General features: G+C 39.9%; 1 protein-coding gene across 2 annotated transcripts in view; it reads right to left on the reverse strand.

The window, feature by feature from the left end:
* The window catches only part of MARCHF6 (membrane associated ring-CH-type finger 6), an 80,048-nt gene that overhangs the window by 13,425 nt on the left and 50,189 nt on the right, over nt 1-16,434 (reverse strand). The window contains exons 15-22 of one of the 2 annotated variants that reach the window (XM_045999146.1): nt 15,728-15,862; nt 13,341-13,460; nt 12,476-12,576; nt 9,231-9,368; nt 8,055-8,259; nt 6,241-6,310; nt 3,350-3,531; nt 1,568-1,702 (exon numbers count right to left, since the gene is read on the reverse strand). In XM_045999146.1, coding sequence (XP_045855102.1) covers nt 1,568-1,702; nt 3,350-3,531; nt 6,241-6,310; nt 8,055-8,259; nt 9,231-9,368; nt 12,476-12,576; nt 13,341-13,460; nt 15,728-15,862 — 1,086 coding nt within the window. Of the gene's footprint in view, nt 1-1,567; nt 1,703-3,349; nt 3,547-6,240; nt 6,311-8,054; nt 8,260-9,230; nt 9,369-12,475; nt 12,577-13,340; nt 13,461-15,727; nt 15,863-16,434 lie in introns of both variants that reach the window. The other variant, XM_045999145.1, reaches the window with a different exon arrangement.

Genomic DNA, 16,434 nt, shown 5'->3' on the forward strand with positions numbered 1-16,434 from the left:
GAAACCAACAACCAATGTCAACAACACAGGTGAGCGATGATGCTTCTGAAGGATTCCTGGCGCAGCTCTCAAATCACACTGGGCTACTAAGGGTTCGCTGCTGAGGCCCCAGTTAACATGAAGCAGAGACAAGTCAATACTGCCTGTCTTGATTTCTAGCCTGCAGACACTCTGGACACGATAAATGGCTGTTTTAAGCCCCACAGTCATGGACATAAGTTGCTAGACAGCAATAATAACTGAAGACCCATCAACTTTCCCGATGGGTTCCGTATCCACTGATCAGCCATCCTTGCTGGAATTGTTTATTTTGTTAACTACTGCAAAGTAGTGATTTTCTTTTGTCAGCTGGCCTTATTCTGTAAAATACAGCTTTCCTTCAACCCCTGATGCTACGTGACTTTATGGGATATAGCTCTTACATGAAGACATCACATGGGCTTCATTACCTCCCTTTATTTCCACTTTCCTCCCCAAGTCTGATCCAGACAACACAGGGGTTTGAGGCAGTTCCACACATACGCCCTGTCTCACTGCGTGGTGGGTCCCCTCGCTCCTTCCTGGAATATCGTCTTCCTTTCTTACCCACTCCTCTACGCTCTACTAGGTTGTCCGAGACACTGTCTCCCACAGAGAACCAAATCCCAGCTCCCAAAACCAGGGTAAACACCTCTCCCACATGACGCCACAGCAACCTGTGCTTGCCCCAGTCACAGAGAAGCCACCGGCCTGTGAGGCGGACAAGAAGTACCCGCACTGGCCTCACTTCCGTCTGAGGGAGACACACAAGACAGGGTTGTAGCACACATTCGAGCACTGATGTAATTATGTGCTGCTAAATGAAGTTTTTGTGGAGGCTCTTCATCTGGCGAGTAGAGGAGGGGAAACAGACCCCGCATAATTTTCATTTCTAGTACATCCACTATCATATATGCAAGGAAACACACAAGGCTGAAAAGCCTCTGAATGACTGAAGTCGGTGCCTAGCTCTTCCCCCTAGGATCTCTTAAGAACCCGAAGTCTGTGATGCTAATTTCTGGCTCTAAATACTATAGAAAAGTATTATTTTTCTTCCCTACTAGCTTTAAGATCTTTGTTGTGCTCTACATAGGTTTCGTCAGAATGCTGCTCTTTTTAATAAGTTACTCTGGAGAAAACATACTATAATTATTTAAAAACTCTAAGTTACTACTTAAAGTCTCAAACCTAAAAGAAGCAAGAGCTCTCACCTTAACGAAAAAGTGGAAAGATCAATGCGTGTTAGTCTGTATCTTTAAATATAAGCAAATATATATAATATATAATATATATAATAATATATATAATATATAATATAAATCAACAGTGACATTTTAACCTTTTAAAGGAATTTTACGACCTGCATATTTTGAAGACAATAGATTAAAATGCATTACTGAATCGATTTTATAAGGTTCCTACAACAGAAAAAATTAAGGAGTTTTTCTACACAAACTGCCTATAATCATTTAAAAACACAAAACAAAACAAGGATTTTTTTGATTCCAAGTCCACAAAGAAAAATCATGAGCAAAAGTCATGCACTTACCTGCCACGGGTAAAAAAGAGGAGTCTGATCCAAGGGAACCCTCAGGGGAGCAACAATAACCAGTTCAAACAGGAGCCCCAGGAGGAGCGGGACAACCCCCGCCAGCAGCACAGCAACTATCAAAGTCTTCATGATCTATTGGGAAACAAGGCCATGTCACTAGGGAGTCTTTCTGACTTTTAGCTAAACCCTTTATTCCATTTGGAAATATTTTTTCTTCTTTAACCCAATGCCAAGCAGAACAAATATATTATTACCTCACATACATTTTATGTTACACCATTAAATGAAATTTGAATACGCACATACAAGCTCAAGCTATAACAGAAGCATGAAATTATTATGCATTTTTCATATAAAACTCTACAAAATTCACTTGATTACATATATTAATCAGGTAGCTGTGCTGTTTTTCTCAATCTCATTCTCAGGGGCAGGCTTTTATTTGTCCAAGAAGAGTACAGATGATCCCAAACTCCTATTCCAATTTGTGACCCCTGAGGCAGACTGGTATAGGAAGGCTGCGCATAATCCCAGTGAAGGTAATTAATCAGTTTGATCAAACTGGATCCCTCCAGAACCCTTTATGGTCCAACACAACTCACTATGATGACAGAAATGTCCTGTATCTGTGTTATGGTAGCCATTAGCCACATGGCTAGAGCCAGAGCTCTAGAATTTGAACAAAGCAACACAAAATAAAAATAAAGTCAAAACAAAGAGAAAAAAAGAGAAACTATGAAAGCGTCACTACAGAATCCAGGTGGAGAAAGGATTCTTTAGAGTGGCTCTGATGTCTGGGGACCTCCCTTTTTCTTAAGGTAGCCTCAGTGCGTAGGTCTGTTTCAACAAGAGACTGATATGATGAGGGTGAAGACACGGTACTTGATTTTTTATATGGCATACTACAGATAAAGAAGAGTATCAAAGGAAAACTGGTATTAGCTGGTTTCTGTATTTTAAATATAGTTGCGTGTCCCATTATCTTGTGGAATTAAATAGCAATTAAAGCCCTCTGTTCATAGTATGCAATAAATCTCGTGTTTTTCTTTCAACACTAATATTAACCTTTCAGTGAAATGAAAATCTAAATTCAGACACAAAACGGGTCCTACGAACGAAGGGGCATAAGCAGTGAACTACGCAACATCCCAGTCAGTCAGTCAGTCAGTCAGTCACCACACCTGGACGACAATCCCACACTGTCATTTTTCCCACCTTCGTGCAACTAAGTACTTTATTGAACAGTAATTTCCAGTACTTACTACACGTTCACATTAGCCAAGACATTCTTGAATTAGTAACAGAACATGAAATTAAAGGAATTCCACTTATATGAAAAACATGCAAAACTTAATCCTGAACTCAAGATTTTACATATTCAAATAGATCAAAAAATCAAATTTTAGAAAAAAAAAAAGGAAAGGAAATTTAAGGAAAGGAAATTTCCACTTAAACTGATTTTAAATTCTACAGAATATCTTATTCCTTAAAAATTTCCAAAACAACTTTTCTAATTGCACTACTTACGGGTCTAACTGGATCACTTATCAGGATGATTTTCTTTGGACACTGACTACACCTGACCATGATTCTCAGAATTAACCAGAAAGCTACTATCTTCTTAAAGGAATATTCCTTCTAACTCAAAAAAAAATCAATTCTCTTGACACTACCAGCATAATGAAATGAAAGTGAAAAGATTTAAAGAAATGATTAAAAAAAAAGAAAATTTCCACTAGTCCTATCAAAGATGACCAGTTCTTGATTAGAAAAACCTACCATGAGGGACCACTCTTTAACCTTCTGGAAGATCACTCTGCGTCCCTGTGGCATCCATGCCACCAGCACCGTCACTGCCCTTATGGTGAGCCAGCAAACATAGAGACCACAAGCAGCTGTGTAGAGCTCATGAATTTTGGCAGTTCCCGTCCAAAATGACATTAACCAACGGCCAGCAAATACTGAAAACAGAAAGGCTGATAAATGAGATATATAGCTATCTATGTAAAAAGAACTATAATCCTGATGTTTAGTATTTTCAATTTCCATCATTTTATGTCATTAATAAAAAGATCACATTTGGATATAACATATCTTCATTAAAAACAAACAAGAAACCCCCCCCCCCCCAACTCTAAAGAATGCAGTTATTTAAGGTACAACCAAAGCACAGGAAGTCACTGGAGACAAGCTCTCCTGTGACATCTATCCTGACTGGCCATGCCAATCACCTGTTCTTTCAGAAATGAAAGAGATTGAGGAGGTTGTTCTTACTGTTTTTATCACCAAATAAAATCATTATACACATAATATAACAAAAGTGGGGAATTTATTATTTTGCTGTCAATACTTTCATCATTTAGGAACATTACAAATAATTTAGATTAACTTTCAATTAACTCATTCATCAAGACAGAAAACTAGGGGTGCCTGGGTGGCTCAGTAGGGTTAAAGTCTCTGCCTTCAGTTCGGGTTATGATCTCAGGCTCCTGAGATCGAGCCCTGTACTGAACTCTCTGCTCAGCGGGGAACCTGCTTCCACCTCTCTCCCTGCCTGCCTCTCTGCCTATTTGTGATTTCTGTCTGTCAAAGAAATAAAATCTTAAAAAAAAGAAAAAAAGACAGAAACCAAGCTTATTTTAGTAAGTGGGCATAACAACATTTTAAAGCACAATAATCAAAGAACATAATATTAATTTTCTTAGAGAAAAGATCCAAATATGCCAAAACTTAAAACAGATTTGAGAAGTGTCTGAAAAACTGCTTCAAGATAAAGAGTTAATACAAATAAACTCTACAATGTACCGATAAAAATCTGCATCAGGCAAGATCACTGGTAAAGTAACTTTCTTCACATGGTTACTCCTTCATAAGGCTAGAAAGAACAGCAAGGTCCGAACGTCTTGTGTATCTTTCTACGGATTGATTTCCTCTTAATACAGTACTAATTATTATTTTCAAATACCTAAACGGAGCAAGTGGCTGTGCTGAGCATTTTCCATATATCCTAACATTAATCCTCCCTAAATCCCCCAAGTAGCCACTATCCAAGGTCATGTGAGGGTGAAGACTGGATTTGAACTCATGCCTATGTGACAAAGCTCAAGCTCTTAACCAATGAACCAAACTGCACCACACTGCCTCCAAGTGATTGAAACCAGCTCAATAGTTAAGTCTTCCAAGTTGCGATGCTGGCAACCAGACTTCTTTGCAATCTCACAAAAGGGTTTGGGTGTGAAGGTAAGTTATTTTTAAAGACAAATACACATAAATGTTACGTGAAATAAACACATGGATGGATAGATGGATAGACTGTTGGATAGACAGACATAATTTCACATACTTCTAATAAAGTGTTTTTGAGAGAACAGGGTTAAGGTTTTAATTTATAGTAATGTCATCAGAAAGTAAACTATGGGGGAAAACAGCCTCCTTGCTACCTTAAATGCATACTATGACACCAAACATTTCTAGGATTAAATATGACTATGTTCTTCCCATTAGATGGCGGGACTGGGTTGTACTTTCACTGCCAAATTCAGGTACTAAACTCTGTTTTCTCCTTTTAAATTTTTCTTAATATTTCTGATAAAAACATGAACATGGAACATAAAAACCACAAATAAAAGCAGTCCAAAATTCAAAAACGAAGTTTTCTCAGCAATATGTTTACTAAACTGCACCCAACCGTTAATCACACTTTGTCATCTCAAGAGCAGTGATTATGAGGAATAGTGAGCTCTCAGTACAGGTCTAAAGATCAAAGTCTTTATTCAGAAACATATGAAAAAAATTTATTTTTTGCCACCACTTTAAGTTAAATCACAATTCCTACAGATTAGAGAATATTCTCATTATTTTTAGAAACCTCACTTGAAACTCTATTTCCTACTTGCTCCTTCCTAACCTTATTAGCCCTCATGGAAAAACTCAAGTATTTAATAGAAATTTAATTTATAAAAGTGTAGAGGTAGTGCTATAATCAAGGTAACAACTCAGTATACATTTATGTGCTTGTAAGAAATGAAAAGTATCTTCCACTTAATGATTATTTAAGCGGCTAACATGTATCAGGATGATTTAGAATGTTCTGGCTTACTGTACACACTAACTGGGAGGGTGGGGCGACAAGCTGTTCCTGAGACTTTGTCACTGGCTTTGGACTCAACCCCATTTACCTGTGACCTTTGCAGAACATGATAAACTATTATATTCACGAACAGTGTCTTACTTGTTAGAGAAGGAAATGGTGTCTAGCTGAAACTTAAAGATGATTATTTGTGAATACCAGATGATAAAGGGAAACAGTATGGCTTCATAAAGTGTCTAGTAACACCATAGACTGGACCGGAAAGATACAATGAGGGCAAACATAACATCAAAAGACTGGCTTGAAAAAATTATTAAAGCCACACAGGTAACTTCTTGAAAACCCATACTAGAGAGAGACTATCTCCAAAACAACTGAGTCACTACACATACTTTACTTCTAAAAATGAATCAGGAATTTTGTCTTGATATTATTCTCCCCTCTGTTCCAATACAAATGATTCCAAGGAGAGGGAGAACCCTAGATCATATTCCATATTCAATCAAAAATAAAAGGCAAACTACTTCAAGTTTATTCTCTATGAAAGAGATACAAAGCATTTCACATCATTAGCTCGTACCTGGTAGAGTAAGGCAGATGAGGCTGGCAATCAGTAAGGTTATACACATGAAGACAATCAACAAAAAAATCTGCAAGGCAAAACACAAGACTAAATAAATGGTTCATATGTGCTCAACGTATTTCATGACACCCCTCAAAAAATCAGCACAATTCCCCCAATAAAAAGAAATTGCCTGTATTTCTACGTTTTCTTCCATTTCACATAAAAGGGGATTTTTATTTTAGGTAAAATTACCTATAATTTCAGCCAAAATAAGTGTCTATTTTCATATAATCTGATACATCAGCAAGTAACAAGTAAATGTATTTTTTAATCAGAGAGCATAAAAACACAACAATCACCTTCAATTTTACCTATTAATTAAAACTAAAAACATTCATTTTTTAATCAACTTCTCAAAAACAAGTTTTCATGAAAGGAAAATGATGTCCAATTACAACTTTCTGGGCCGATGGAATCTGCGCTGCCCGACACAGCAGCCCCTGGCACAAGTGGCCACTGAGCACCTGACACAGGGTCAGTGGGAACGAGTCATGAAATTTTACACTATTTACTTGGTGTGTAACCCTACTAGAAAAGTACTTTTTTTTTCCTTTTTTTAACTTTTTTGAGTTATAACTCACAAAATTATATTTAAATTGTGCAACAGGATTTACTACAAGTACACCTTATAAAGGGATTCCCACCATTAAAGTAATTAAGACATCATCATACCACATCCTTATGTTCACTTTTAATTAAGTTTAAACGTAAACAGGCACGCGTAGCTGGTGCTACCTGTGCTGAGAAGTGCAGATAAAAGGGAGTACACTAAGAGGAAAGCAGCGGCCGGGGCCAGAAGGAGCAACTGCTGCTCGCTTTCTGCCTTACCAGCACCCCCCCTTCCCCTGCTCAGAGGGCAGAGCTCTAGGGGGAAGACGGAGAAGGACCTACAGTCACACTGTGAGGGGAGCCTTTAAGGCTGTCAGCTGTCCCTGCGTGAGAAACCTATCAATTCTCTCTAACCTGAGCCAGGAAGTACCTTCTGCCCATCTAAGAGCCTTATCTCACAGAACTCCTCCCATCTCTCCTACTCACCTGCACACACCCCACCCTCTACATACACTTAATCCAAACCTACCAGCCTGCCTCTTGGTTTGGCACTTCGAGTGCCCTTCCATTTTTCCATTTTATTCTCTGTCTGGCCTAACTTTAGAAACTGAAAGCATCACCTCCTCCACAAAGATTCCTGGATGCCCTCGGAGAAAGCATTCTGTGGAGCAAGGAGTGACTGTGCAACAAGTTACCATATTGCAAGTGAGGCGAGGACCAAGACCTAACGACCAAATCGAACAACACAAAAAGCCCCCACCACGATCCTTGTCAGGAACAGTTTTGGTGGGAGTCTGGGGGGACAGGTGCTTCGTGAACCAGTCTTGTCTTCACTTACATCAGATGTAAACTTGAGATGACTACTCCCTTGCAGTAGTGGGATGGATAGTAAATGGGAAAAACATTAGAATGCTCATTCCAGCTCCTAACACATAGCTGACATAGATCAATAACGTTAATTTCTTATTTTCACTAGGGTCTTCAACACTGCTACTTTCAAACAGGGAGCAAAAGCACACAGAATCCATCTCCAAAATCTGATAAAGTTCTCTGACATTTACATATATTATCCTGCTAATGGGAGGACCAGGGGTTCTTGTCAGGAGACTGTAAGATATGCCTATATAGAGGACTACATGCTAACAGCACTAAGAACTGCACCAATTTCTCAAAGGGAATTTGAAAAAACTTGACTTCTGCTTGACTCTTACAGTACCTACCCTGAGTGGAAAATTTAAAGGCCGACGATAAGGCTGAAAGCCAACAGGCCCTCCCTGCTGGAGTATGGCTTGGTGGGCTGCGTGCAGGCCTTCACCCACCACAGGAATAGCGTTGTTATTTCGAGCATGCTGATTATTGTTAACTTGTTGATTTGCACTGTTCTCATTTTCTTCCTGGTCTCCCAATAAATAGGAATGAAGATCCCTGTGTGAAAAAGCACCTTCTCACTTGATCAGAATAAAACAACAGAAAGAGACTTAACTCTTATTATTACTTATGGTAGAAAATGTACAAGTAGTATCTGTACACAGCAGTATTAAATACCTCATTCTGGTCTAAAAGTTGGTACCTGCTTTTAAAGCGAATCTTTCCTAATTAAATGTTAATGTCCACAACCCCCCAGAATTCAGCTGAGCTACTGCGCCCGCTGTGGCGTGAGCTCAGCTACAACCTCCAGAGCGCACGTCAGTCATGGAAAACATGCAGGGGCAGGCAAAGGAGGGCACCTGCTTAATCCAATATACCAGATGCACCTTTCACAATAAGGTCCCTGCAGAATGCCACAAATTTTATGAAAGAAACATTTAAATTACAAAGATTCAACTTTAAAAATAAGTATGTAATATGGAAACTTGAAAAAAATACAGGCAACATGTTGACTGAATGCCTGAGAAACCTCCTGCCAGGATAAGACTTCTAAAATAATCAGGGATGGGGCATCTGGGTGGCTCAGTTAGTTAAGCATCTGCCTTTAGCTCAGGTCATCGTCCTGGGGGCCCTAGGATGGAGCCCCTGTTGGACTCCCTGCTTGGCAGAGAGTCTGCTTCTCCCCGTCCTTCGCCACCCCCCACTCACGCTCTCTTTTAAATAAAATCTTAAAGTAAAATAAAAAACCAGGATTAAGTTGGTTTGCTTTTAATGCACTGAAAAAAATGTTTACTTACACCCTGTGTAATGAAATCACAGAACCTGGCCCAGAACCAAACCTCTGTAAGAGGGTAAAAACATGCACACATTCTCCATAAAAAAACAGACAATAATTAGAAAAGTTGAGAATTAATTAAAAGAAGTATTATATACAACCTGCAGATACCACCAATGGTCTCTTCTTAAAACTATTTCTGGAGTGCGGCACGGAACACACTCCGCAGAAGGGCGACCACCGGCCTACTTACAGCAAGTATCCAGCAGTAACGGTCCATGCTCGCACAAGCCCCTTCAGCCACTGCCGCGTGTGTCCCTGTTCGAGCAGCGCTGGCAAGACCACCTGAAGCAGAAGTAGCTCAAGGGACAGTTCACTCACTGGAGCATCACTAGGACAATTACAAACAGTTGTAATTTACATTGTGAATCTATTTTCCCATTATAACTGTATCAATGTTAAACATCTGATGGGCAAAACTCCTTCAAGATCGCCTTACGAACTCACCACTATTATCACTTCTCCCCCACTCTCCCTTGAAGCCAGCAAAGCTTCCCTCTCCAACTCCTCCAAAACTGTTCCCCCCAAGGGTCACCAACGGCCTTGGTGTTGTTAAATCTGGTGATCAGTCTCGGTGCCCACCTCACTTGCGGTACAGCAAGCGGCATGTCACACAGCTGGTCACTCCATGCCCCTCAAAACACCTTCTCACTAGATGCCTTCCTAGATCTGTTAGCAGCCCTTTAGCTCCCTGGGCTGGAGACAACGGAGGGCCCCAGGCTCTGTCCTCTCTCCTCTCATCTACACATGCTCTCTGGACAAATACAAAACTCCTGTGGCTTAAAATACCGCATTTCCATGAATGTCTATGTACCACTCAGACATCTTCCCTAACTCCTAACTTCATATCCAAAGTGCCAACTCAGTGTCTCCTACAGACTTGAGACATCTTAAATTGATCATTAGCAAACTTCTACTCTTTCCCTTTTTTTTTTTTTTTAAGATTTTATTTATTTATTTGACAGAGAGAGATCACAGCTAGGCAGAGAGGCAGGCAGAGAGAGGATGAAGCAGACTCCCCCACTGAGCAGAGAAGAGAGCCCGATGTGGGGCTCGATCCCAGGACCCTGACATCATGACCTGAGCCGAAGGCAGAGGCTTAACCCACTGAGCCACCCAGGAGCCCCCTACTCTTCTCTTTTAATCCTGCTCCCCCACAGCCTTCCTCACCTCAGTAAATGGCAACTCCATCTTTCCAGGTGCTCAGGACAGAAACGTGGATCCCTGACTGCCTTTTTTCACTCCACATTCGAACAGCCAGAGTCCTGTTGAGTGGACCCCAAGACTACCCTAAATCTCACTTCTTGTGATCCCCACTGCTACTTCCTTTACCTCTCACCAGGATTGCTGCACTATCCTCCCAGCTGGCTTCCTGCTCCTGCCCTGGCCACCCTGAGCCAGGCTCTTCTCATCAGAGCAGCCACAGTGACATTTGGTAACCTGCATCAGATCACTCTTCTATACCAACCTTCCCAAGAACTCCCTAAATCACTCGAGTTAAAGCCAAAGTGCTTACACCAGCTTATAAGCCTCTCTAGGATCTGACTTTCCATGACCTTTCTGACCTCACAGCCAACTACCATGCTTTCCTTCTACTCTGGCCGAACTGGCCTTCCTGGTGCTCCAACAACAGACCTCAGTGTCGCTGCACCTGCCCAACCCCCTGCAGGGACACTTTACCTCCAGGAAACCACATGGCTCACTCCCTCATCAGCTCCTTCAGGGCTTCCTCAACTGTCCCCTCTTCAGGTCATCAGTCACTTCTAAATTATAACCTCATTCTGACCATTCTCTCTATTCCCTCTGTCTGCTTCATTCTTCCCCACAGTATTTATGACCCCTGATACACCTCACTATCTTTTATCTATTTTTATGGCTGTCTCCCCATCCATTCCATAAGAACGGAATTTTCTTGATTCTGTTTTGTTCACTGTTATATACCTAGTGCACAGAAAAGTACCAGGCACATCATGGATCCTCAATTGTTTTTAATGGAAGAATGAAGCAAAAACCACTATGTAGTTCAAAAACTTTGCTAAACTTCTAGGTATAACTGACTACCAAGATGGGTCTATCTTAACAATACTAAAGCCAAAACCTGTGCTTCCCTGGTTCCATGACCAGATCCAAGTACATAAGGAGGGAGTGATAATATACTTTAGGGAAAAACTCAGAGAATAAAACCTTAATTTGGATTTTGAGGAAAGATAACAAAAGCTTGCCAGGCAAACATGGGGAATGTTACTCCAAACAGAAAGGGGAAAATAAGAAATAGCTAAGTATTTTAGCTATTGTTTTTTAGGGAGACTTAATGGAAAGGAGTATGGCTGGAGAGCAGAATTCAAGTTAGACAATGCTGGGACCAGACACTGGAAAGTCATTGTGAGATCACACCAAGGCTTGCAGATCTCTCTAAATGACCCAGATATTATCACGGAGATTATGGAGGAAAAGTAGGGTGTTAAGGATGGGTTGTAAAAGCAGAAAAAGCAGAAAAAGAGGAAGGCCTAAACTAAGCAAGTAAGTGGCATAACAAGTTGGATTAGATAAGAGAGCTTTAAAAATGAGACTCGGGGTGCTTGGGTGGCACAGTTGGGTAAGCGTCCGACTTCTGACTTCAGCTCGGGTCACGATCTCAGGGTCCTGGGGGCAAGCCCATGTGGGACTCTACGCTTAGCAGAAGTGTGCTTGAGGTTCTCTCTCCCCCTCTTCCTCTGCCCCATCCCTCACTAGCATGCTTGCTTTCTCTCGAAAATAAATAAATCTTTTTTTTTTTTTAAATGAGATTTAAAAGATTTAAAGCCCAATGAGAAATAAATCTGAGGAAGAAACTGGGGTGCCTGGGTGCTCAGTTGGTTAAGCATCTGCCTTCAGTCAGATCGTGATCCCAGGGTCTTAGGATTAAGCCCCACTTTTCCTTCTCCCCCTGCTTGTGTTCTCTGTCTCTCAAATAAAATAAATCTTGAAAAAAGAAAAGAAATCTGAGGAAGAAACCCAATTTCCCGGCAGATTTCTGTTCAGGTAACTGAAAGGATAATGCAAGTCACTAAAACAAGGAATAAAGGAGAAGTGGTAGAACATAGGTTTCTAAGTGATTTAAACTTTTAAATCAAAAAGATTTTACATCTGTAAGCCTGTGTCTTGTTTTTAATCTAAAGTTAAACATACAACTATAGTGTATATGATGTGCTTTTCATATAAAGATGTTTGTGGCTAACGTGCTCTCATTAAGTATGGTAAACATTTCAATGATGAGCAAATGCACACTTCATTTGCAGAAAAAATAAGTCTTCCTTTGGAAAATGTAAATGCTAAACTAATGCTTATATAATCTAAAATGGCAAAATGCAACTATCAAACGATTTCCAGTGTCTGTTAAGAAATGAATGGGTATCAACAGAACTAAATTAGTAAAGCTTCCAAATTTCAAAAACTCACCTGTAGAGCATGACATTGTACGGAAGAAAATTAGGCAGCAGACTCTTAATTATACGTATAGGAAGCCAAAGCATCAGAAGGACAATGGAGCCAAAGACAATCTGCAGTAAGACAAAAGACATGACAGCACTCACTATAAATCACTCCCACGAGAGACAAGGAGACTCTAAACATACCCAACCGACACACACTCCAAGTCTACACCCACCCAGGGTCCAGAGTGTTCTCACTCCACACACTAAACTTGGGTCATTCTGCGGACAGAATGCATTCCTAGGGAGGCTGCTCCTCTCTCTCTAGAACACCAGGGCTCAAACAGGAGCCACAAAGGATAATCACTGCATGGTATGTGAAGAGAGAGTCAGAAACTTACAATGAAGGACCAGAACTGTCTGCATCTTAAATCACCTGTAAGTATTATAAGACATGACCCATATTAACGGCTACAAATTTTCCAAAGTGCATTAAGACTGCTTTTTAAATTTTATTTTGGAAAAACTTAGTTTTAACTAGGTAATTTTTTCTTCCAGGCAGGGAATAAGCTTTGACATACTTCTGTTAATGAGTTTAATGTAAAAGCTATTAACAAATCTCCACTTCTCCAATGCAAATGAAATGGAATTCTAAAACCCATAATTTGGCAATTACGTACTTAAGAACTGGAGGGTATTTTTGTCTTAGTAAACATTTTATTTACTTCATCAAAGTAACTAATAAAACAACTATTTGACAACAAAGTTCTACAAGTTTTGATAAACATAAATTTATTCAATATATCTACTTTACCAGTCCCTGACCAAAACACCCCCAACAAAACAAAAGGGTAGCACACTTTACTTAAAAAAACAGTAAAAGGTATGCTTACCACTGACAAAATAAATCTTCGGAGATGCCTATAAATGGGCAAATGGATCATTTCTTGTACTGGGTTAAAATCTGGATCATTCAAATTCCTTAGAAACCATAAGACACCAGGTCGAAGTACCTGCAAATGTATTTTAAATGCTATAAATACCAATATCTTCAGACTCTGTAATATGAGCTAAAATATTAACATAAAAATAGATTCCTAAAATTCTAGCTTTTTAATAAAATGGGCCTCAGAAAATTCACATGGTTTTCCTATGAAAACAAGTTCCTAAATCAGAACATGTACGGAAACCATCTTGTGTCTGATGTCCTTTGATGCTTTTAATCATTCAATGAAAAAAATTTAGTAAGTTTGTCAAGTTTAGTAAGTTTGTCAAGAAATTTAAGTCTCTGAGGTGAAAAGTTTTTTTTTTTTTTAAACACTGTCATTATACTGCATCATTGGTAAAAAAGAATTACACTGCAATTTATAAATGTTCTAAATAGAAGATCTGACTCCAGTCTGATGCTCCTGAAAGGAGGAATCTTGTTAAGTAAGAAGCCCTAAAGCTTCTCGGCACTGCATTCTACTGTCCACATCTTTTCTCCCTTTCTCAATGGAAATCATCAACCCAAGAGGCTGTGGGTGGCAGGGCAATGGAAGAGTCTGGGTATTAGTGCTGAGTGGCCCCAATTCTCTGAGTTACCCCGTGTACGCCTCTCAACTGCCCCAACTGTATTTCCCCATCTTCCAAGTGAGGGAGTATATGAATGACCTCTATGGTTCCATCCAGATCCCCAATCCTAGGATTCTGTACCAACAAAAAACCACCACGCTGAGGAGATGAAAAACTTCAATGTAAAAACACTTCATCACTTAACAGTGTATTTCAGAGATTATATGTAATTATAGTTCAGAAAAGATGTAGTCTCAAATGCTTGTTTCAAAGAAAGAATACAAGTTTTATCTACAAATAGACTTTACTGAACTTACACTATATAATTCAGGAAAACATTCTGACCCCAGCCCACTCCTTAACTCCTCAGTATCTCAAAGGAAAAGTACACCAAGAATAGCATTAAATAAAAAATAAATAAAAAATATTTTATTTTAAATTTGTAATTTAAATTAAATTTATTTATATATTTTAAATAGATAAAAAAATAGCATAAAACCTGCTCGGTGGGTGCTTCTGTATTCCACTCACACTGGATTAGTCGGCCCTCTCTGTCACTCCTGCACATTTGCCCCCGTACTTCTCCACCACCACTCTCAACGGAACAGGCCGACCTGTCTGATGGCTGTATTCCTTCCCAGGATATACAATCAAAAAAGAATGGGGATCCTGTCTTTCTTTTTTTTTTTTTAAAGGTTTTATTTACTTATTAGAGAGAGAGTGAGTGAGAGAAGGAACACAAGCACAGGAGAGCTGTAGAGGGATAAGCAGGCTCCCTGGAGCTGGATATGGGGCTCAATCCCAGGACACCAGAATCATGACCTGAGCCAAACGTGGAAACCTAACGACTGAGCCACCCAGACGCCCCCTGTCTTTGTTTCTTACTATTACATCAGCATAGTGTCTGGCCCAGAGTGAACATGGAGTAGTATCCGAGGAAAAAATGCACAAGGCCGAGGCTTTAACCCACTGAGCCACACAGGCGCCTCAGTAAGGACTATATTCTAAAAACAGAATGAGAACCGGTACCCATCAGGCAAGTGAACTGGAATCATAAAGGCCCCTCATTGTAATTCCATGCTTAAGGTGTTTGACTACGTATTTTGCGTTTTGATCCCACAAAACCATATTCCCCGCTTTGGGTATTTCCAGTACTATATTTCCTTAATAGGAGTCCAAGACAGACTCACATCACATAAAATTCCAAGAACTTGTAGGAGAGGATGGTCACGATAACTATCAAGTAAAGCAAGTAGTTTTAGTTTTTTCCCTCAATCTACTCATCTTTCAAACTCGTAACTAATTATATACAGAAATATTAAAACTTGTCCATTTTTGAGACAGATAGCTAAAAAGAATTTAAAGAAATAAAGCCAAACTCAGGGCGCCTGGGTGGGCGTCATTAAGTGTCTGCCTTCAGCTCGAGTAATGACCCCAGAGTCCTAGGATCAAGTCCGGCATCGGGCTCCCTGCTCAGTGGGAAGCCTGCTTCTCCCTCTCCCACTCCCCCTGCTTGTGTTCCCTCTCGCACTATGTCTCTCTGTGTCAAACAAATAAATAAAATCTTAAAAAGCCAGACTCATCTATCAAACTATCTATCTCTTAGACTAAAATAACAGAGAAAATTAGTCAGGAAATCATCATTAGCTTTTGATGTACTACTTGCAGTTAAAACAAAAGTACTTTCCATAAATTTACAGTGTTGGCATTTCCCTGCAGAACTTACCTCTCTCAGCAACAGGATGAAGGAGGCAAAGTAGAATACATACACCATTCCCACTAGCCAATGCAGAAACATGGTAGTACCTGGAGCTGACTGAAAGCTCAGTTCTCGATCTTTCAGAGTAGCATCAAACATTTCCTAAATCAAGACAGAACAGGTGAGAGAGATTTGTACCGCTCACATTGGCCAAATTAACATCTCCATCTTCCAGGAAGTGAATAAATCACCATGTGCGTGGGTTATGATGTTCTAGGACTCCAGTTCTTTCAATGCCATTTCATGGTGTCGAAGAAATGTAAGTAAGGCTGGATACTATGTCAAAGACGTATAATGACACTTTAACATTTTAACTATAAGAAGACTGATGAACCAATTAGTGAATAAGAACTTTAATACTGCTGCTACTGTGAAGAACCATTTTTGGTTAACAGTAACTTCTTTCCGGTGTGCCTGAGTGGCACAGTTGGTTGAACATCTGACTCTTGGTTTTGGCTCAGGTCTGATCTCAGGATCATGAGATCAAGCCCGCATTGAGCTCCATGTTGCACTCTGCACTTGTTGCCAACTCCGCTTGGGTTTCTCTCTCCCTCTCCTTCAGCCCCTCCCTGCTGTGTGCACTCTAATAAATAAATATATCTTAGGGGAAAAAAAAAATCTTCTTTCCATGGTTACACGTCTGCATTCATGACACAATTTTTTCTTTTTCTTTT

The sequence above is a fragment of the Meles meles genome, chromosome 3 (assembly GCF_922984935.1).
Source record: "Meles meles chromosome 3, mMelMel3.1 paternal haplotype, whole genome shotgun sequence".
Taxonomy (NCBI): Eukaryota; Metazoa; Chordata; class Mammalia; order Carnivora; family Mustelidae; genus Meles; species Meles meles.